This window comes from Fukomys damarensis, unplaced genomic scaffold (genome assembly GCF_012274545.1).
Source record: "Fukomys damarensis isolate Sample0158 unplaced genomic scaffold, DMR_v1.0_HiC HiC_scaffold_38, whole genome shotgun sequence".
Classification (NCBI taxonomy): domain Eukaryota; kingdom Metazoa; phylum Chordata; class Mammalia; order Rodentia; family Bathyergidae; genus Fukomys; species Fukomys damarensis.
This window is the reverse complement of record NW_022900950.1, coordinates 53,246,282-53,266,670: the sequence shown is the minus strand read 5'-3', so window position 1 is coordinate 53,266,670 and position 20,389 is coordinate 53,246,282. Positions and strand designations below refer to the sequence as shown.

At 38.1% G+C, this 20,389-nt stretch overlaps 1 protein-coding gene and 1 long non-coding RNA gene across 2 annotated transcripts in view; one reads left to right on the top strand and one right to left on the bottom strand.

The window, feature by feature from the left end:
• Positions 1 to 20,389, bottom strand: part of Epsti1 (epithelial stromal interaction 1) — a 98,869-nt gene that overhangs the window by 29,455 nt on the left and 49,025 nt on the right. Inside the window, exon 7 of the mRNA XM_010637081.2 lies at positions 7,590 to 7,683. Coding sequence (XP_010635383.1) covers positions 7,590 to 7,683 — 94 coding nt within the window. The remainder of the gene's footprint in view (positions 1 to 7,589; positions 7,684 to 20,389) is intronic.
• LOC104871222 lies at positions 279 to 4,977 on the top strand. Its single transcript, XR_782793.1, has 3 exons — positions 279 to 469; positions 3,926 to 4,005; positions 4,858 to 4,977. It is a non-coding gene; the product is annotated as an uncharacterized LOC104871222 (long non-coding RNA).

Here is a 20,389-nt window from a genome sequence, read left to right as displayed (position 1 = left end):
CACTTTCTTCAGAGAAGGAAAACAGCTTTTGGAATTGTATCATCTGCAGCAGCAGTAAAGATAGCAGCAGAGCGTCATGTGTTCATATCTGTCAAATCAGACAGGTAAACCTACATACTATGACTTTCTCTCATCTCTGTGCCAAACACAGGGCAACCTAACTTGATTACCATTTTAGCTTCATTACCATTGTGAAGATCCTGTCTCCACATAAGGTCACATTGTGAGGTGCTGGGGATAGGGTTTTGACACAAACATTTGGCATGGGAGTGTGCAGACACAATTCAGCCCATGAACAATCACTGAGTTGTCTTTTCAAGATGCTGTAGCAAAGATACTTTGTTCTATTCTCTCAAAAATTATCCTAAGCAGAGGAGGAAACAAAATAAATGTAAACTCTATCCTCAAAAACCAAGAGACATCTGTATTCACACATGGAATCTATGAAGACAAGGAGAAAGAAGAGAAGGTAAGGGGCACAGAGAGGAAAGGAAGAAACCTAGGGAATGGCTGGCAAGGGACAGGGGATATGCAGGGGAAGCCGATTTCGCTAACAGAGCAAGATGTGAGCCCAGGAATCAGATGCACCAGCCTCAAAGGAAGACAGAAAATGATAGCAGGTAACAAAAAAGGAATTACTGGAAAAGCTCATGGAAGCTGTTTGCCGTGTGTGCCTGTTCCTGCCCTGAAAATTCAAGTGCTAATTTTTCCAAATCCACTAGGAAATCAAAAGCATATGCTCTGAAAAACTAACTGAGACAAACCAGGTATAGAATAGTAGCAGTGGTAAAACACCAGACTGAGGGAGAAAGGATTGCATAAAATCCCATATCCTGATCTGAGAGCCTCCAGATGAGGAAGGGCTGGGCCCCTGTGTGAAGTTTTGCTTTGCCCTTGTGCTCCCCTCTGCCTCTCTCATATATGTGTGCCTGTGCATGCATATGCACACACACATACACTTTTTCCCTTTTTCCTCCTTGGTACTGAGGATTCAACCCAGAGGACCTTGCATGTGCCAGGAAAGTCTTCCACTACTGAGTTATCCCTACCCTTATATTTAAATTTTACTTTGAAACAGGGTCTCACTGGCTCGCCTAGGCTAGTCTGGAACTTACGACCATCCTGCCTCAGCCTCCTGAGTAACTGGGATGACAGGCATGTGCCACCACAAATAGCTTAAGGTGATACATTATCTTGGAAATTAAAAAAACAAATGCCCCTTCGCCACAAGAACAGCCAAATCAGTAAAATTCTTAGAAGTTAAAGTCCAGAAAATATGTCGGAATGTAGAAAAAGCTTATCAAAGATAAATTAGAGGAGAAAAATACTTAAAAGAAAAAAGATGATAAATCCAAGTGGCCTAGGATTTAAGTAATGGGAATTCCATAAAGAGAAAATGAAGGTAAATAAATCAAAAGAACCACACAAGAAACTCATCTAGAACTAGAGATGAGTTTTCAGATCAAGATGAATAAAAAAGACCCTTACACTAAGCCACAAGACCCTTATGCTAAGCCACATCATCACAAGATGTCAGAAAAAGAAAAGAAGATATTAAAACATTTCCAGGAGAAGTAAGGAAAAGCCATCATGTAAGAACTGAAATTCAGATGGCTTTGGTATCTCAGGAAGGAACCAATATTCAAGTTAGAAGAGCAGTGCTTTCAACAGGAAGGAAGGTTATTTCCAATTTGGAAGAGTTAACAATTAAGTCACAAACAAAATGTGAGGGCTAAATATAGTTCCAGATATAGAAGGTCCCCAACATGTTCCCATTTAATACATCTTCTTTCGGTAAGATACAAAATAATATGCTTCACCAAAATAAAGAAGTAAAATGAGAAAATAGAAGAAACGAGACCCAGAAATCAGGGGACTGAAGATAAGCAGGCAATAAAATTAATTCCCAGGATGACTGCTAAGCAGTGATTCTCAACCTTGGCTGCACATTAGGATCACCTGGGGAGCTTTTAAAACACCGAAAGACATCATATTACAGTGATCCATGCATACCCATGTGTAGAGCAGTACAATTCATAATAGCTAAATCTTGGAAATGGCCTATATGTCCTCCAACAGATGAACAGATTAAGAAGATGTAGTATTTACACACCGTGGAGCACTACTCTGCCATAAAGATAAACTTGAGTCATTTGTAGGAAAATAGATGCACCTTGCGACCATGATATTAAATGAAGTAAATCAGACACACAAGCTTGAATATCACACAGTTTATCCTACATGAGAAGCCCAAAACATAAGTAAATAGAAAAATAAAAGATATTTAGAAGTAGGAAGCTCTTTTTCAAACAGGAAGGGAATTGGGAGATGGAGGGAAGGAAGAAGGAGATGGAAAAAAAGGAATGAAGATGTGTTATGTGCATGCACCAACTTCCAGCTACCTACAAGAAATATAAACATTAGGTACTGCAAATATGAACTAATAAAAAAATAAATTTAAAAACCAATGAAAAACAAAACACAACTCTGAAGCCCAGGCCACAGTGCAGCAGGAACTCTGGGAGGATGACCTAGGTATCTGCAGTTCTTACCTCCCCCAGGTTAGTCCACTGTGCACAGGTGGGTAAAATCCACTGAGTTAAAGGGAAGTCCCTGAAGAACAAGCCATGTGGTGTAGAGCAGGAAGTGGGAGAGATTCACCGGCACAGGACTGGTCAGAATCAATCAGCTCTCTGACAAGCAGGAAACAGAAAACTGGAAATTTGCATCAGGAGAAATTCAGGAGAGCAGCCACAGAAGCTAAAAGACAATCAAATGTTCAAAGGAAACTAAGAAAATGCAGAGATCAAGTGAAATGTTTAAAGGTGGTAAAAGAAAATACAGATAAGTGAGCCATATAGAATCCTAAATAGCCCCAATCAGAAAATAATCTCTCCACGACACATCACAGTCAAAGGCCCAGAAGCCCAAAAGACTCTTAAAAGCTGTTAGAGAAAAGCAACAAATAACTTCTGAAGGTAAAGCCATTAGAATTACAGCAGACTTCTCAACACAAACCTTAAAAGCCAGGTAAGCCTGGAGTGAAACGTTTCAAGCCCCAAAAGAAAACAACTTCCCACCCAGACTGATATATCCTACAAAACTATCTTTCAAAATTGATAGAGAAATAAGGTATTTTCATGAAAAAGCACCTTAACAAATTCATGACCACCAAACCAGCACTCCAAACACCGAAGGATCTCCTAAAAAGAACAAACACACGGCACATAGATAAAAATCAGAATGACAAAATCACATGGAGTGTGCAGAGTGGTGTGAAGGTATAAGGCTAGAAAAGTATGAGATTTAAGGCAGCCTCCCTCAAACATTAACGTGTCCACAAATCACTCACAGATGTTAAAACACAGATTCTGACTCAAAAGGTCTGCAATGGGCCCGAGACTCACCTGCGGTTCTATAAAATCCTGGCGGTTCCCATAGTCTGGCTGTGGACTACAGTTAGAGAGAGATTGGAGAGAGAAGAGGGGGCAGACAGAGGGCAGAAAGGGCACAGTGCTTAAGCTTAGGCACTTTGAATTTGGTTTTGAATATACAGGAACTCACTAAATGATTCCTGGCAGTGAAATGGAACAGGATGCAACCGTGTTTTGGTGGTTCTGGGAATTAAACATAGCCTTCACACTGAGTTGTCTCCATCCCATTTCCATCCCTTTTAAAGTTACTTTCATTTTGATAAATGTTCTCACTAAATTGCCTAGTCTGGCCTCAGATTTGAAATCCACCTGCAACAGCCTCCCAGAATGCTGAGATTAAAATTCTGCCACCATGCCCCACCAGGATGTGATTTTTAAAGCTTGTTATTCTTGGGCTAGAATGTAGCTCGGCAGCACAGCGCGGGCCTGGCAAGGGTGGGGTCCAGAGTTTGAACTCCAGTACCAAAAATAAAAATTGTTATTCCTTGTAGAACAAGAGGAGAAAGGAAACCTGGGGCTGGAGACCATTTTTTATGCAACTGGAAACATTCAATGATAATGACTGAGGGAGGTATGACTTGTGTCCCCTACACCTCACTGATTCATGTGCAAGGAACTCTGCAAATGCCTGTTGTCTAAAGTTCTCGTACTCTTTTTTATTGATATAACTATATAGTATTTATGAAGTCCCCATTTTCCAATGGCAGGTCCACATTCAGATTTTTAAAAGTGTACAAAAAAACATTTTCTCAGGAAAATTGCATTAGATACTATAATTGAAATTAGAAAAAAGAAAACTATTTAAATTCTAGCATCTCATACTCCCTACAGGTGAGAGTCACACATATTTCTCATTCAATACCTTGATCATAGCTAAGGCAAACTGCAAGTGCCCTCTTTTAACAGAGGAGAAATATTCGTCACAGAAGTGCAGTGTACATATTTGATTCTCCCAGAGCAATAGAAATTGTTCCACAGAGCATTCTCAGAATTCCATGCATATGGATTAGACAGAACTAGAAGAGTATAATGTCAGTTAAGTATATTGAACACCAACAACCTATTAATAGTTTGGTGTCAAAATGAGAGCGGCAATTGCACACAGTTCATAAGGAAACATCCTGGGGTCAATCCTGCTCCATATTTTCTATTGATAGCTTGGAGGATCATGTGATGAATACACTAATGAATCCACAGAAAATGCAGTTATGGAAGACATTTCTAATGCTTTGGATGATGATATTAAAATTCAGGATGTTAAATTGAAGAAACGAGCCAAAATCAATAGAGCAAGTGCACAGTTCTGCCGGGTGTTTCAAATAATAGGATTCACAAAGCTTCAATCAGAAATCAAGACTATCCTGGAAAGTCAAAACGCAGTGGTAAAGCTACCCAACTCCTGTCTCTCTCCCCTCCCTCACAGCCAGGAGGACACCCAGATACTCGATGCTTAGGACTGGTATCTACATACCATGTAACTTCACTGCCTACAGCCCCTTGAGTCTTCCCCTAGGACCCTGCGGTGAGGGGAAGGTGTAGATTTCACTGGGTAAGTCCTGTAGACCCACACTGACACATCTGGTCTTTGGAACGCTACCTCAGAAGCAAGGGGGAGAAGCTAAAGGTTTGTAGGTAGGGTTACAATGACCTTTTTCTAAGGGCGTCATATTGTCTTCCTGACATTTTAAAACATGGCCCCTACTGAGAAAGGAGTAGGCGGGTGGGGATGGTGAAAATCAAGTTTGTCTAGCAGCTTAGCTTTTACCTGCCCAAGTTCTACAAAAGCTAAGACTTAAAAACCTATGCCCATCTTTCCTCTCAACTGCAACATTTTCCCAGGGTCATCCTTAATGATACTTTCTTGGTACCGATTAGCCAGTCAATAATCAAGTACTCACCCTACGTCTTCTAAGCAGTTCCCTGACTTGCTTCCATCTCCATCGCCTATCTGTGGTCCTAGTTAAAGTCTTCATCACTACTTATCCATACTAGGGCAGAAGACTTAACAACTGTTTTGTCCATCTTGCCAATGGGTATGAGTTGTGATCTACTGAAAATACAAATTTGACTTTGACCCTCCCTTGGCCACATTTAAGTAACTCTACTACTCTGAGAATGAGGTCCAAGTTCCCTTTTGCAACCTGCACACGTCTCCAGTGATTTTTCTCCCAGAAACACTCCCGGCTTCCTTTCTGGGACATTTCTAGACTAGGATACATGAAGGCACCACCCACCCAACCTGCCAGCTGTACCACTTTTGAGAAAAGCTTCAAATGGCTTCTATCTACTTCTCTAGCCCTTAAATTCACTTTCTCAATGCAAACACGTAAGTCTTCTTCCCCAACATAAGCCATGCTTCCCCCTGCCTTAACATCTTAATTCTTGCTTTTTAGTATTCGTGGATTCTAACACCTGGAATAACTCTTTGCCTTCCTGGCTCATCTTTTAAGCTTTAGCTTCAGGTAACCTCTACTAGGAAGCATATACACACATAGTCTGAATTAGATGTGTCTTCCTGGGAAAGCGGTGGTGCTTTCTATCCATGAGATGCTCTATACTCAGCACTTTGCTTTCTAACTATTGACTTTCTTGCTCACTGAATTAAAGTTTTCTAGAGCAGATACTTTATGCATTTAGTACACTTGATGAGGTGTGATAAAAACATGCAGTGTTTTTTAAAAAAATCCATTGTAGTAAAAGACACATTGCCATCATCTCGCTCAAAATACTCTCACTTTAAACACACTTAGCCCATTGTTCTTGCAACTTTCTGAAGTAGTTCTAGAAGGAAGTGCTCTTTCACAAGTGTCTTTAGTTGCACTATTGTGGTTGCCTTGATGTACTGAATCAGTTCAAAGCATTTCTCTTTCATGCTCATTTTTAAAATTAATTTTATTGGTACATTTAAGGTGTACAATGTAATGACATTCATCACTGGAAATTTGCACCTTTACATAATCCATCTTGGTTCTTATTTTTCCCCATTCCCCTGCCCTCTCTTCAACCCCTCCATCCCTCTTTATTTACAAAGACTTTGCTTCCATTTTTTCTTTTTCTTATGTTAATTCCATTCCCATCTTTCTTTTCCCCTACCCCGCCCATTTCTCCTTCACCGTTGCACCTATTTTCTCCTATTTTCCTGTTTCACATCTATTATATCTTTTAGTCCTTATTTACACTTTCAGTTTCTCACACTAGAGCAACTATCTGGTATTTACATGTGTCCTATTTATTCCACTTAAGAGTATGGCCTCAATGTGCATCCATTTAGCTATAAATGTCTCTAGTTTCTCATTCTTTATGGCTGAGTAGTACTCCATTTTATATAACACACACACACACACACACACACACATTTTATTTATCCAGTCTCCTGTTGATGGACAATTGGACTGCTTCCAAGTTTTAGCTATCACGGATTGTGCTGCTATGAACATGGGTGCACATATATCACTGTGGTATGATTCTTTTAATTCTTTGGGGAAGCTAACCAGTAGGGGGATAGCAGGGTCAAATGGGACTTCCAATGCTCGATCTTTGAGGTGTCTCCATCCTGATTTCCACAGTGGCTGCACCAATTCTTCCATGCTCATTTTGAATTGCAGGAAGGGCCAGAAGTCACATGGTACCACATCAGCAAATACAGTGAATGAGGACACCTTATAAAGTTTTTATTTGACAGAAATTGGGGTAAATGTTTTGAACAGTAGCAGGAATATCAAGCAGCTGTGAAATGGCATTCACAAAAGAGCACTTTTAGAATTGCTTCAGAAAGTGGCAATAATGAAGGGATAAGTGCATTAAAAGCAAAGAGGAGTATTTTTAAGGGCAATTAATGGTGATATGTCTTTTACCGTACTAGATATTTTTATCTAAATCACTTTTTTTCCAAACCTTGTGTTGCCATAAGAATTTGATATAGATGGATGACTGGATGAGATCAAAGGCTTTTTAGAAGATTACATTGGAGGTAAAAACTATAAGCATTATTTTTTTTTTAGCTCAGATAGACTTGGGGTCACAGTTTCAAACCAGGTCATCTGCCCTCAGTTCCAGTATTCTAGGATACAGCAGTCACTCTATACCCTTAATCATCAGCCTCTAAACACCTCTTGGAGAAGTGCCAGACAGCAGCCTGCATGATGTTCCACTTACCCATGTCGATGACTGCGGGTCATGAAGAGCAAAGGGACTGGCACTTCTGTGCGGCAACTCTCTGTCTAGTCTGCTCAAGAACTCAGGAGTTTTGCTACCAGAAAAATAGAAATGGGATTGTTTATTGTACCTTTGGATACTAGCCTAGACTTTTCATGGGCAATGACTAAAGTGTTCCTAGGGAGAACAAAAGGTTAGAGAAAGAATAATGTGCAGCAGAAAAATCAGAACAAGACCCCATTCTTGAAGAACATTATTTTGAAAACTATAAAACTCCATTTGTGAAATGTGAACCTATGATTTCATTTTTTCCACTCTGTGTTACTGACTGACATGGAGATAAACGCTCTCTCAGACTCCACAGTACGGGGTCTAATTTCCTATGTGAATGTTTAAAGTCTGACACAAAACCTCAGAATAGAGCCATGGAACATCAATCCCCCCACATCATCTCATTTCACACCAGTTTTACATTAAGCTCTTCACCCACCAGGAGTTTTTCTCCAGACATCTCATCTCCCTCATGGCTGAGACTACCCTAGGCCCTCTAATCCAGCACTTCTTTCTCATTTATGGATCATGAACCCTTTGTAATTCCAAAACCAGAAATGGACCCTCTGTCTCAGGATACAGACATATACACACACACACACAGACATCTAACTCAAGGGAGGAGATGAACCTCTTTCTATTGAGGTTAAAGAGTGCTGCTGATTCTGATTTGCATTTCTGGTGTCTCCTTTTAGCTCTAAAAGGTCAACTGAAAAATGTGTTCTGACTCAGTAAGAAGTTCTTTGTGTTTCCCTTAATACAGGCTACTATCCCAATTTCTCCTCTCACCTATGTCAAGCACAGGACATTGAAATTACTTCCTAGTCCCTTCTTTTAATGAATGCTTCACTATACCTGCCTTTAATTTCTATTCAGAGTCTTTGTCTATTCCTGTGCTTCCCTCTAATATTTTAGGCCTAATGCTAAGAGCCAAGTCATCAAGCACTTAGGATTCAAGGATCACAGGATTTACTAAACAAATTATATAACCTATAATGTGAAATAGAAAGAAAAGGGCTAAAGGAATAGGGGCAGTGGGAAGGGTAGGGGAGAGGAAATAAGGGACAAGAAAAAATCTGAGAAAAGGAAAAAATGGAAACAAAGTCTTTGTAAATAGGGGAGGGTGGTGGGGGTGAAGGGAAAGCAGGGTTATGGGGAAAAAATGAGAACCAAGACCTGTCATGTAAGGGTACAAGATCCCAATGATAAATGTAACTGTACTGTATATTTAAAAAGTACCAATAAACTCAAAGATTTTTTAAAAAAAGGATTTAGTAAAAAAATAGTGGTTACTGGTGGGGGGGATCAAAACAAGGAATTAGAAATTAAACAGAGATGCCAACATCCTGTTCAATAATTACTTAAGTAGAACACAGCATTTGAGCAGGGTCAGAAGCTAAAGCTGGGAAAGGAAGAGCTAACAATGAAGCAAAGCCTGAGATGCATAAGATTTCAAGGATGGAAGCAGCCTCCCCATTTGTCTGGCATTATTTATCTTGCCCAGAATAGACAAGGAGACTAATGAAATTGTGCAGTCTGGAAGCTACCCCACTGTCTAGGGTTTCATGAAGTCATCAGTCAAAAGCATAAAGAGAAGAGAGTTGCCAGAAATTTGGATAAGATTTCTGAATATCCTTAGCTGAGTACAAACCACAGGAGAAACAATGAAAAAAGAAACGCTGGATATGGAAGGCACTTTCGACCAAGTTGACCGGCAGCCCCTCAGTATATGCCGGCAGCTGCTTCGTATTGACAATGACAAGCATAGAGTCCACTGGGTGAAGAGCTACTGACCATCCTGTCCCACTCATGCTACGTGATTAAAGTCTGGTGAAGGGCCACAGGACAGCCATAGGAAAACTAGGAGCTTACAGAAGACGTGGGTGACTCCCAACTGATTAACTATACAAACAAGAAAAGACTATTCTCATGGTGTCAGGTGTATGACAGAATTTCCCTTTGTGGACTGAACTGAATAAGAATCCCTGTAATTGTGTTTATATGTAATAAAAACAAAACAATGAACCTCCTTGAGGTGCAAAGGAAAATGTCTCTATGGGAAGTCTAATTAGACAAGGAATCTGGACTCCAGCAACATGAGTCACATTGGGTTTCTTGCTATTTATCACCACCATTGTTCTGTTACCTACTGGAAGACTGTGGTCCTATCTTATGACTTTTACCTAAGTAAGGTAAAGATTCCTTTTTTTTTTTAACTCTCCATAGAGCAACTGGTAAGACTGGCTTTGAAGATATAGCTAGCATCTCTAACTTTGCTCTGGAAGGAGAGATTATTCCTGCTTGTTCTGGAAGTGATTCCTATAACTTAGGTTATGGTTTGATTCTAAAATATTCTTCCCCCCAAAGGTTCATGTGTTGGAGACTTGGTCCCTAATGCAGTAATATTAGAGGTGGGACTTTGGAAAGTGAGTAGATCATATGGGCTTCAGCTTCATCACTGGATTAATAATTTGATGGAGTCATAATTTAATAACTTTAATGGAGATGATGAAAACTTAGACGGTGGGGCCTAGTTGAAAAGAACAGGACGTGGGATGGCCCTGAAGTGTATATCTTGTCTTCAGCCCATTCCTCTCTGGCTCTGCCCTCCCCACAACAGTAATGGAGCCAGCTGAACATGAAATGAAACCCCTATACCCGTAAGCCAAAATAGACTTTTCCGCCTTTAAACTTTTTCTTTTTCTCATGTATTTTCTCACTGCAACAAAAGGCTGGCTAACATGGCTCATCCTAAAAGGTCTTTTCAGGACAACCTCTTCCTCAACAGGGATGCTAAATGTTCACCAAAATTTATATTCTCCATATTCTGGTCACACAATTTGACTATATTACTTAGCCTTTTTCATTGCTAAGATGGATGATATGATTGAGTCTTGAGCAATGAATATGAGAAGAAGAGACCCCACACCACCTCTAGAACTAAGTCATTATAAAATCCCATGCATGTACCTCAATCCATTTTCCCCCTGGTGGTTGGCTGGAATAGAGAGAACCTACAGGGAAATTTTGGAAGTTATATATTGAAGTTGGTACAGACTCTGCCCATTTTGCTCAGGTATTTACCTGGTTGCAGGAGCCTTCTCACAAACCTGTTCATACACATCTTAAATGAACAAGAAAAAAAAACACATATGGTGCTCAATATACTATATTGAGAGACCTCCTTTTAATAGCAGTTTGTCTACCTGATAATACAACATAAAGTAGTATGTAAAGAGAATCATTTTTCATTTGGATGATCAACTCTAAGAATCCATGAGAAGATACCAATAACAGTTGAGGGAGAACAGAAAAAAAAATTTCTCTAGGATTTTGTTTGCCTTCTCGGTCATTTCAGAACTTTAGGAAGGAAAGCTGCAAAAGAGAATGTTTAGTTGTCCTTGAGATATTTTTGTGTCAGGTCTAGGAACTACCTACACCCAGAGCATAAAAGTTAGCAGTAATTTATTCTAAAGCCACTAAGACTGTATTTAGTTTAGATATAGGTCAGGGTTTGAAAAGGAAAACCACTGTGAGAAAATCAGGGGAAAGCAGGAAGGTGGCTTGTTATATTGCAGTATGATGGAATATTTAAACTTTGGTAATGGAGATTGATCAACAACAGAATTTAACCTTTCTCAAAGGACAAAACACGGGAATGTCTGTCTGTTGGTTCATCTAAATAGCCCAGAACCTTAAAAGATAATTTCTTTAAGGTTCTTTGGTGTGATCAAGGGCTGCTGTGATAGGGAGCTTAGTGGGAGTGCCACATGCATGGAGGACCTGGGTTCAATCAGAAGCACCACAGAAAATGAAATAAGATAAAGGATGAATGAATGATAGAAAACTAGGACATTTAATATTTTAAAAAAATAATCTGTGAAAAAGCTACAAAAATTAACACGGACATGTAGAAGTTTATGACCTTGGAGCCTGCAACTCATCACATCAGAGTTAAAAGGCAGTAAGCAGTTTTCTTCACCTGAATATCTATTTCCGACAACCTTGAACTATGTATAATATGATGTATGAATACAATTTAATAAAAATATTAAACAGTCAATTCTAAACTTAAAGAATCATCATTAGGAAGGTGCTCTGTTTGAAAAGTCACTGAAAAAAGCTTCCCCTGCACTTTTTCTATTGCTGGGAACGAAGGAGGTGGTTTTACTCTCTCACCTTCTGTCAGCTAACACACAAACTTAAACGGCTTCAGGGATCAGACAAGTAATGCACATGAGTAAGGGAAACAGCACAGACAGAGGAACAAGTGACAACTGCCCCTCAGGTCAGAGAATGTTTGGGATTTTAATATCTAGAGAGAAGTCTTCCACATAAAGGGGTTAGTGGCTATCTCATTGCCCATGGGTACACAGCCCAACAATGCTAAGGTCTCTATAATAAACAAATTTTCATTATAATAACCAATTCCGAAATTTATATTACGAAGTAGAATTTTTTTGTAATATTAGAGCCCTATAAATGACGGTCAAAAGCAAATGAAAACTAAAAATAGAAACTCCATTTGACCTAGCTATTCCCCTTCTAGGAATCTTTCTGAAAAGTTAAAGACATTGTGTTACAATGACACATGCACACTTATATTTGTAGCAGCACAATCTAGAATAGCTAAATCTTTGAAGTGACTTTTGTGCCCATCAACAGATGAATTGGTAAATAATGTATTTATATACAATGGAGTACTACTTTGCCATAAAAAATAAACTTGAGTCATTTGTAGGAAAATGGATGTATCCTGAAACCATAATGTTAAATAAATCAGACACAAAAACTTAAACATCACATGATTTCTCTTATATGAGAAACCAAAATATAAACAAAGAGCAAAACAAAAGATAGATAAAAGGAAATAGGGAAAAGGGGATCTTTTTCAAATAGGAAGGGGATCAAGAGATGGAGGGAAGGAGGAGGAGGAAAGGAAAGGGGGATGAAAAAAGAATTTAGATGTGTTATGGACATGTACCACTCTCCACCAGGAATGTAATTATTATGCACTATAAATGTGTACTAATAAAAATAAAAACCAGCGGGGAAGGCAAACAAAAACCTCTGCAAGTCAGATGTAGCCCAAAGTCCTAATTGTTGTGAGGAGCTTATTTTGTTTCTGCCTGTTCAAGTCTGTGCTGATGACAGTATTTTTGTTAACTATATGTACTTTATATTTACAAGGAGAGAGACAGACAACCGAATTCCAGTATTGAAGAGCAGGCTAAGGAAGAGCTGCTATGCTCTACCAGTAGGAGAAAAGAGGGATATTGTTCCACATTTATAGCAAATACTAAGGTCCATCATTTTATTCATAGTTTATAACTCTCTATATTTGTATTAATATGTGGAAAATCAAACTCTAAACATAAGACAAAAAGACAAACCACAGAAAATATTTATAACCACAGAAAAAATAAAAGGATTAATGTACAAAATATATACATATATAAAGACAACCCTAATGAAAAGTGGGTAAAAGACAAAAACATATCACTTAAGAAACATAATAGCAAAAACAAGAGCAACTTGGGGCTTATACAGTCTTTATTAGGTGACAGGCCCTGTAGCAAGCACTTTACATATGTTAATTTCCTGACAACCTGGCAAGTGTTCCCATTATCATCTCTAATTTTTGGAAGTAACCTGCTTGAGATCAGCTAGTAAATGTCAAAACCTGGACACGGACGAGGCAACCTGGCTCCAGAGACCATGTGTTTAGCCACATGCTTGATGGCCTCTCATGAGCCATACTCATGTGAAAAAAAGATGTTCAATCTCACTAATAATTGGGAATATGAAAATTAAAACAAGATTCCATTCCACATCTGCCAGATTGACAACAAAAATTTAAAAGTATGAAAACCTTGTCATATACCAAGGAGGAGGTCTGGTCGTCTTAGAGTCAACTGATCTCATCACTTCAGAGAGAAATCTGACAATACCTGGTAGAATTGAATGCATGTCCAAAGTCTAAGTGTTTACTCCAGAGAAACTCTAGCAAAGGGACAAAAGGAGAGCTGAGAAGGGACAAGTAGTCTAGCATTTGCAAGAGAAAGAAGAAAAATAGGGAGGAAGAAAAGAAAGGGAAGAAAGAAGAAAGATTGATTTATTCACAGATGAATATGATTGTCTCAAACCAAGACCATGTCCAGTAGGGAAATAAAACAATTTGTAAAAATTATGATACAATGATTTTTTTAAACCCTAGCAGTTTGTGAACTCATATGAACATAGTAAAATTAGAAAAACCTGCATGGTGAGAGAGAAGAGAAATAGCTCGTGACATCCAGGAATTGGTCTAATGCTTTCATGTGGACCTCACTGTTACTACAAACTGACCAAACCTTACACAGTTAAGGCCTGTTCTACTGAGGGACATAGTCACATCTACTTCATACAAGGTCATCGAGCAACCCACAAATTACCAAGCATCCTTCCCTCTCACTAATTGAATGACCGCTACTAGTTGTTTACTAACAACAGCTTCATCCTCATCTAGTCTGTCCTCCCTGTAGATAAGACTTATTGAGATACCCAGTCATAAAGTTGCCCTGCATCCTGATTGCACTTAATCTATGGTAATCCCCTGCATCCACAGGTCCTTCCCAAAATTACTCAACCAATGCCAAATCCTATAATGCGTCCTTTCTAACACTTTCTCACTGAGACTACTCACTGTTCTCTATGATAGGTATTTTCCTACTTGCTGATACAATAAAGCTGACTTCTTCAACTGTGGATGTATCCGTGGTGGTTTTGACAAACGTTACATCCCAGGACAGTGATTATTGCTAGGGAAAGATGGGGGTGGAAGGGATGAAAATGCATGTGTAACTTGTGCAATTTCAGGAATACTTAATTTCTTTTTAAAATTAACTAAATGACCCGGGAGTGGTAGTACATGTCTACAATGCCAGTGTTTGGGAGGCTAAAACAGGAAGATCACACATTCAAGACTAGCCAGAACTACATAGTAAGACCCTGAATCAAAAAAACAAAATCAACCAAATGTAAGAAAAATCTTCACGGTATGACCTCAGTGGCTGATACATATTTTCTGTGTGTTTGAAATGTTTCTCAAGTTGGGAGAGGAAAGGCACACAGACAGTGGTGATTGCTAGGGAATGACTTGGCAGATGAAATTTTAGATTTCCTGGCACATACAGTCATTTTCAAAATGGCAGTAGGAAGACCTCCGCGGGGCTTCTTACTCATTGGTGGTGCTTCTTAGAAGTTACGGAGCTCAGGCCTTTGTTTTTCCAGCATGTCTGGAATGGGATCCTGGAATCTGCTTCTAAAAGCACCCATGGTGATCTTAAAAACTACTACAGTACTACAGATGGCGATATAACATACATAATTATCTGAGGTCCACATGATTTACTTATGAATAATTCATATTATATAGCACATTTGGAAACAAAACCTCAGTATATCTCAGGAACTGTGTGTATAAATACTATGTAACAATATAGTCCAACTTCACTTTGTAATAGCTTCAAAAACCTGAACTTTACCACCATGAAGTTTAGGAAAGTAATCACTCTCATATTCATACATGTATTGCTGCAGACAACTTTCTTGAGTCTATGCTACTGCTCAACAATGCAGAGTTTATAGAACAATCTTAAGTGGTATTATTTTGCCCAAGTCAATTTCATATAGCTATGTGTGAACCAAACACAATCATACATCTATAAGCACTCACAAGAGAAAATATACTGAGGTAGATCTACAAGTCCCATTCAAGGATTCATGAGAACAAAAGATATGAAGCAAAACAATGAGTGGTAACATTGGGAGAGCTAAATTTTATATTTAAAATAATCAAACCAGCCTATGTATTTAAAACAAATCTTCCTCCTCATTTGTCTTTCATGCTTTAGTTTTTAATTATAAAATAATATATGAATACAATATGAAAATAGAAAAGTTTAAAGAGGAGGAAATGAAGATCCTCTCTCAATCTGACCCCCTGCCCAAAACTCAAAACCATGAATTGTCTCATAGGCATCCTTCCAGACTGTTTTCTATTAACTGATAAATATTTGCTTAGGATAATGTTCAAATGAGCAGTGGTTTATGTTGGGGAGAATAATTAGGATAAAGAGATTGTCGGCTCTTCCCTAAAAATTTCCCTCTACTTACCGGACACAGAGCTGGGCTACCTTTCCCAGCTATCATGCAATTAGATGTGGCTGCATAACTGAGTTCTGATTAATGAAAGAGGAACAAAGGAATGGGCCTGGCCCTAAGTGACACACGCCAATAATTCCCACTGGTAATTCTTAATATTCTCTCCTTCTTCTGTCTGATAGTAGCATCCAAAGAGAGTTTGGAAGGCACCTGCTAAGGATGGTAGAGCCACTATTTTCCTGAGTCTCCTAGTGCCACAGAACAACAGCTAATATGTCATTATGCACCAGCCCCAGGTCAGTATAAAGACATATAGTGACTGTTCTTTGAAATTTTGATGTCTACTTGGCTTTTTTTACCATAGTTTTTCCTACTTCCTAAACTAACAGAAATTTTCATCTTAAGTGGGATACTAAAGTGTTTCATTCTAAAAATTGTGCCCTTGAAGGGAACTGTGAGATCCTGGTCTCTTCCTTTTCCTCTCTTTAGCCTCCTAGCCCTGAGGTAAGTAGTTTTATTTTGCCATGTATTACCATAAAATTTTAAAGTCGTAAAAAAATAAGGAAAAAATGAGCTGCTGTTAAAGATTGGAGGAAACTAAGGAATCATGATAACTAAATATTTGATATGAGCCTGAATTGGATCTGGAAAGGAGTAACTGGAAGGAAATAGGTAAAATTTGAATACCGTCTATAAGTTAGCTGTGTTGTACCAATATTAATTTTCCAGTTTTCATAACTGTACCACGGTTATATATATTAAATATTACTAGATTAAAATTTTAATGAAAATCTATTTTGTGTCCTTTTTGTAAGTTGAAAGTATTTCAAAGTAAAAAGGGAAAAAAATCTCTTACTTTTCTGTATTACATGAAATTTGATGCTATCTTGAGATAGTATTGACCTGGTCCCCTAAATGGAAATACTTTATTTCTCATGTACATGCTTCTCAGTGCCTGAAGGTTGAAGAAGCATCCTATTTGCTCTCTATGCTACTTCCAGACCGTTATTTCTTCGACATCATTTGCAAAAGCATCTGTTCCCATAAGTGCTCATGACATCAGAATATATCATCCTCTTTGCCAGTGTCACCTTTCAGCCTTCTGGTCAACCGTCTCTTATTTAAGACCTCAGCCTTCTTCCCTATGTCAACTACTGACTGTCAGCAATATAGATGTTCTATATTCCCTTCCCACCTCCAACCTGCACCAGCTGTTCCTCACCTTTCTCAACTCCAGCAGCTTTTCTCCACTCCACCTCAGCCACACCTCTAGTGTCACACTCTAGACATTACTGCCATTGATAACTGTCTTCTCTCTAAACTATCAAACGATGACTCTCACCCTTGAACACAACTTTCTATCATCCCATGTTCTTCTTTCAAACACTCTTGCTACAATATCTTTCCCATTTTTTGAGATTTTTAAAACCACTGTTTTCCCTTTTTCTCTCCATCAGCTCCCACCTATCTTTACTGCCTATACAGCTTAGATACCATTCAGTGATTTAAATATTTCCTTTACAAATACCTTTAGCTTCCTTTCTTCTCTCTTTCTGTCACATTTGTCAGAAGAAAATCTCAGACACAGACAAAGTCAACCATCAGCCTTCTCTGGGTACCAGAGCAGGTGAATTAAACTTGGTAAAGTAACATACCAGGTGTTTTGGAATATGAGATATTAAGAATAATGAGTAGTAAGCTAGGCTATTTTCAGATGAAATTCATAAACTTTGGCTTCATTGAGTAATTCTTCTCTACTTCATCAATTTTTGTCTATATCTTATCTGTTTTATCCCAGACATTACTTTCAGCTGCAAATCTCCTCATACTTCATGGAAAACTGAAAAATCATATAAGTCAACTTCCCCAATACCAAATCTTCAAGTGTCCCTATATTTGTACCCCTTCTTAAACCTTCTCAGGAATCAGTAGTAAAGGGCTTGACTAACGTGTTAAGCCAATGGGTTCAAACTCCAGTAACCAATTATGGAAAAAAATATTTAAAAAGATTATTTCTTCCATTACAATAGATATATTCTAATCATTGCTTAACCCACTGATTATAGATGCTCAGGAACATATTCTTACATATCTTCTCAAGGACCCCTTTCTGTCCAGTCTCTCTTCCCTAATATATATTTTGTTATCTTTATATACACGTCTAATTTAAGAAAATGTCCCTGAGCTTGCAACTTTATCTGTTACCTCATTGAATTGCTCTTCTCAAATTACTCAAGAATAATATATCATCAAATGCATGCCATTTCTATTTTCATATCTTCACTTGTTCCTGAGTCCAATCCAATCAGGGTCTCTCCCCCATGACATTCCAAATCATTTCTTTTAGGATCACAAGTTACTTCCTATAGACACATCCATTACTCCTCTCATTCAACCATTTGGTAGCAAAGAGAATTGAGGAATCCCTCTGTTTAAAAATAGCCTTGATTTCCATGACACCACACTTTTTTCTTTAATCTTCATTTTTATTAGTACATGTGTTGCAGTGCATAATGATTACATACCTCTTGAGAAGTTGATACATATATATAATGCATTGCAAATCTTTTTCTTTTCCATTAAGTATTTTGGTACATTTAAAGCAAACAATACAGTCACATTTATCATTTTGCTCTTGTGCCTTTACATGGTATATATTGGTTCTTGTTTTTTCCCCATACTCCTGCCCTCCCTTCACCCTTCCCTATTTACAAAGACTTTGTTTCCATTTTTTCCCCTTTTTTCTTTTCCCTTATTTCCTTTCCCCTCCCCTTCCCACTTCCTCTTTAGCCATTTTCTTCCTATTTCACATTCCCAAATGCCACCCTCAATTTATCCTGCCTCTCAGATATTCTTTCACAGCTACCTGAATTCTAAATAACAGAGCTCCTCTGCCCTTGGCCATGGGCCTCTTCTCAAGTCCGCAATTTCTTAAGTGATTTTATGCACCTTTATGACTTTATATGAACATGCTAATAATTTCTGAATTATATTTCTGATGTCCTTGTTCATATAGGCTAAATTCCTATGATCAACTACATATGTGCTATCTCTTAGGCATCTCATTTGCCGCATTTAAAATTAACTTTTCTTCCCAGAGGACTTTGGTCCTCTCCTCACATCCCCATGTCAGTGCACAGAACCATTATACCTTCAGTGCATCACATCAGAAACAGAACCATCCGATGCTTTCTTCTTTCTCCTTCTCCCCATCAGCGTATCCTATTGATTCCCACACAATCCGTACGTACTTCCCCTTGATGTCACCCTAAGTGCAGCCACCATTGACCTCAGTAACATCTTTAGTAGCTTCTCCATTTCCACTCCTGCCTCCTCAAATTTATTCTCAACACCTCAATTAAGAGAAGTCACTTCTTTAAAATGAAAATATAAGAAGTGTCTGATGGTTCTTCCCCAAGGCTGGATTAAAACCTGGACTTTGAGCAATGGTCTACTTGATCTCTGGCTGCTGTCTACTTTGTCAGCCTCATACAGCTCCTCATTTCACTTCAGTCCACATCTACCAGGTTCCTTGTAAACACCATACTCCGATCCCTAAGCCAAGAACTTTCTTCCTGGGTCTCAGCATGGCTGGATCATTTTCATCCTTTTATCTTCAGTTTCAATGCCATTTTCTTCGTAAGTCAAGTCTTCCCTGTTGAACTAAGGGATTTTCTCCTACCAGTCTCGTTATTCCCAATCATTGTACTTTATCTCTACCAGTGTGTTTCTTCATAGAAATTGTTACAGTCTGTGACCCAGTGTAGCCTATGGTCAGCTTCCTTATCATTGGAATTTCCATAGTGGTCATGGGGCCATATTTGCTGTATTCATAACACATCCCCAGAACTTTGTGGAGTGCCAGACACATACTATTTATTATTGAGTTAGTAAATGAAAGCATCTAACCTAATGTTAGTAATTATTAGTGCACTGATATCTTTCCAGTGTAATAAAATTTGTATTTTCTTTTTAAATATTTTTGTTTTTTCTTCTCCATTGACTGCTTAAGTGCTTTGCAAAATTTTCTTGAGTTGTCTTATTATGTTGTAAGTGTTCTTTGTGAAATTAAGCCTTATGTCTTACTCAAAAACATTATCACTTACTTGTAATTTTGTTCATTGTATTTTCTATCATAAATAAGATATTTTACATACTTCAATCTTTTACTGCTTGAGATCTGTGGATTGCTTAGAAAGGTGTTTCTACTCTAAAATTATAAAATCACCCTTCATTACATTCAAATTGAGTTGATGAAGTACAGTGTGTATCAAATTGTCCATTCTTTTGATTTTTTTTGAGAGGATATTTTTATACATTGCTAAAGTCCTAAATACTGAACTCTTTATATAATCATTGGTGTGTTTGTAGATTTTCTATAGTATCCAATGAATCTATATATTGATTACAAAATAACAGATTTGTCATACCTACTATAGCTTTATCATTTTTATTCTTTCATCCCAAAGTAATTTCAGTTTTAGTTTCAATTTTTTCCTATTGGTCATTTTAAAAGGTATTTTTTTTTAAATTTAAATAGACTAAGATATCCTATGGCTAAATTTACAATTGTACTGCTTTCCTTTCTCTTTTTTGGTACTGGG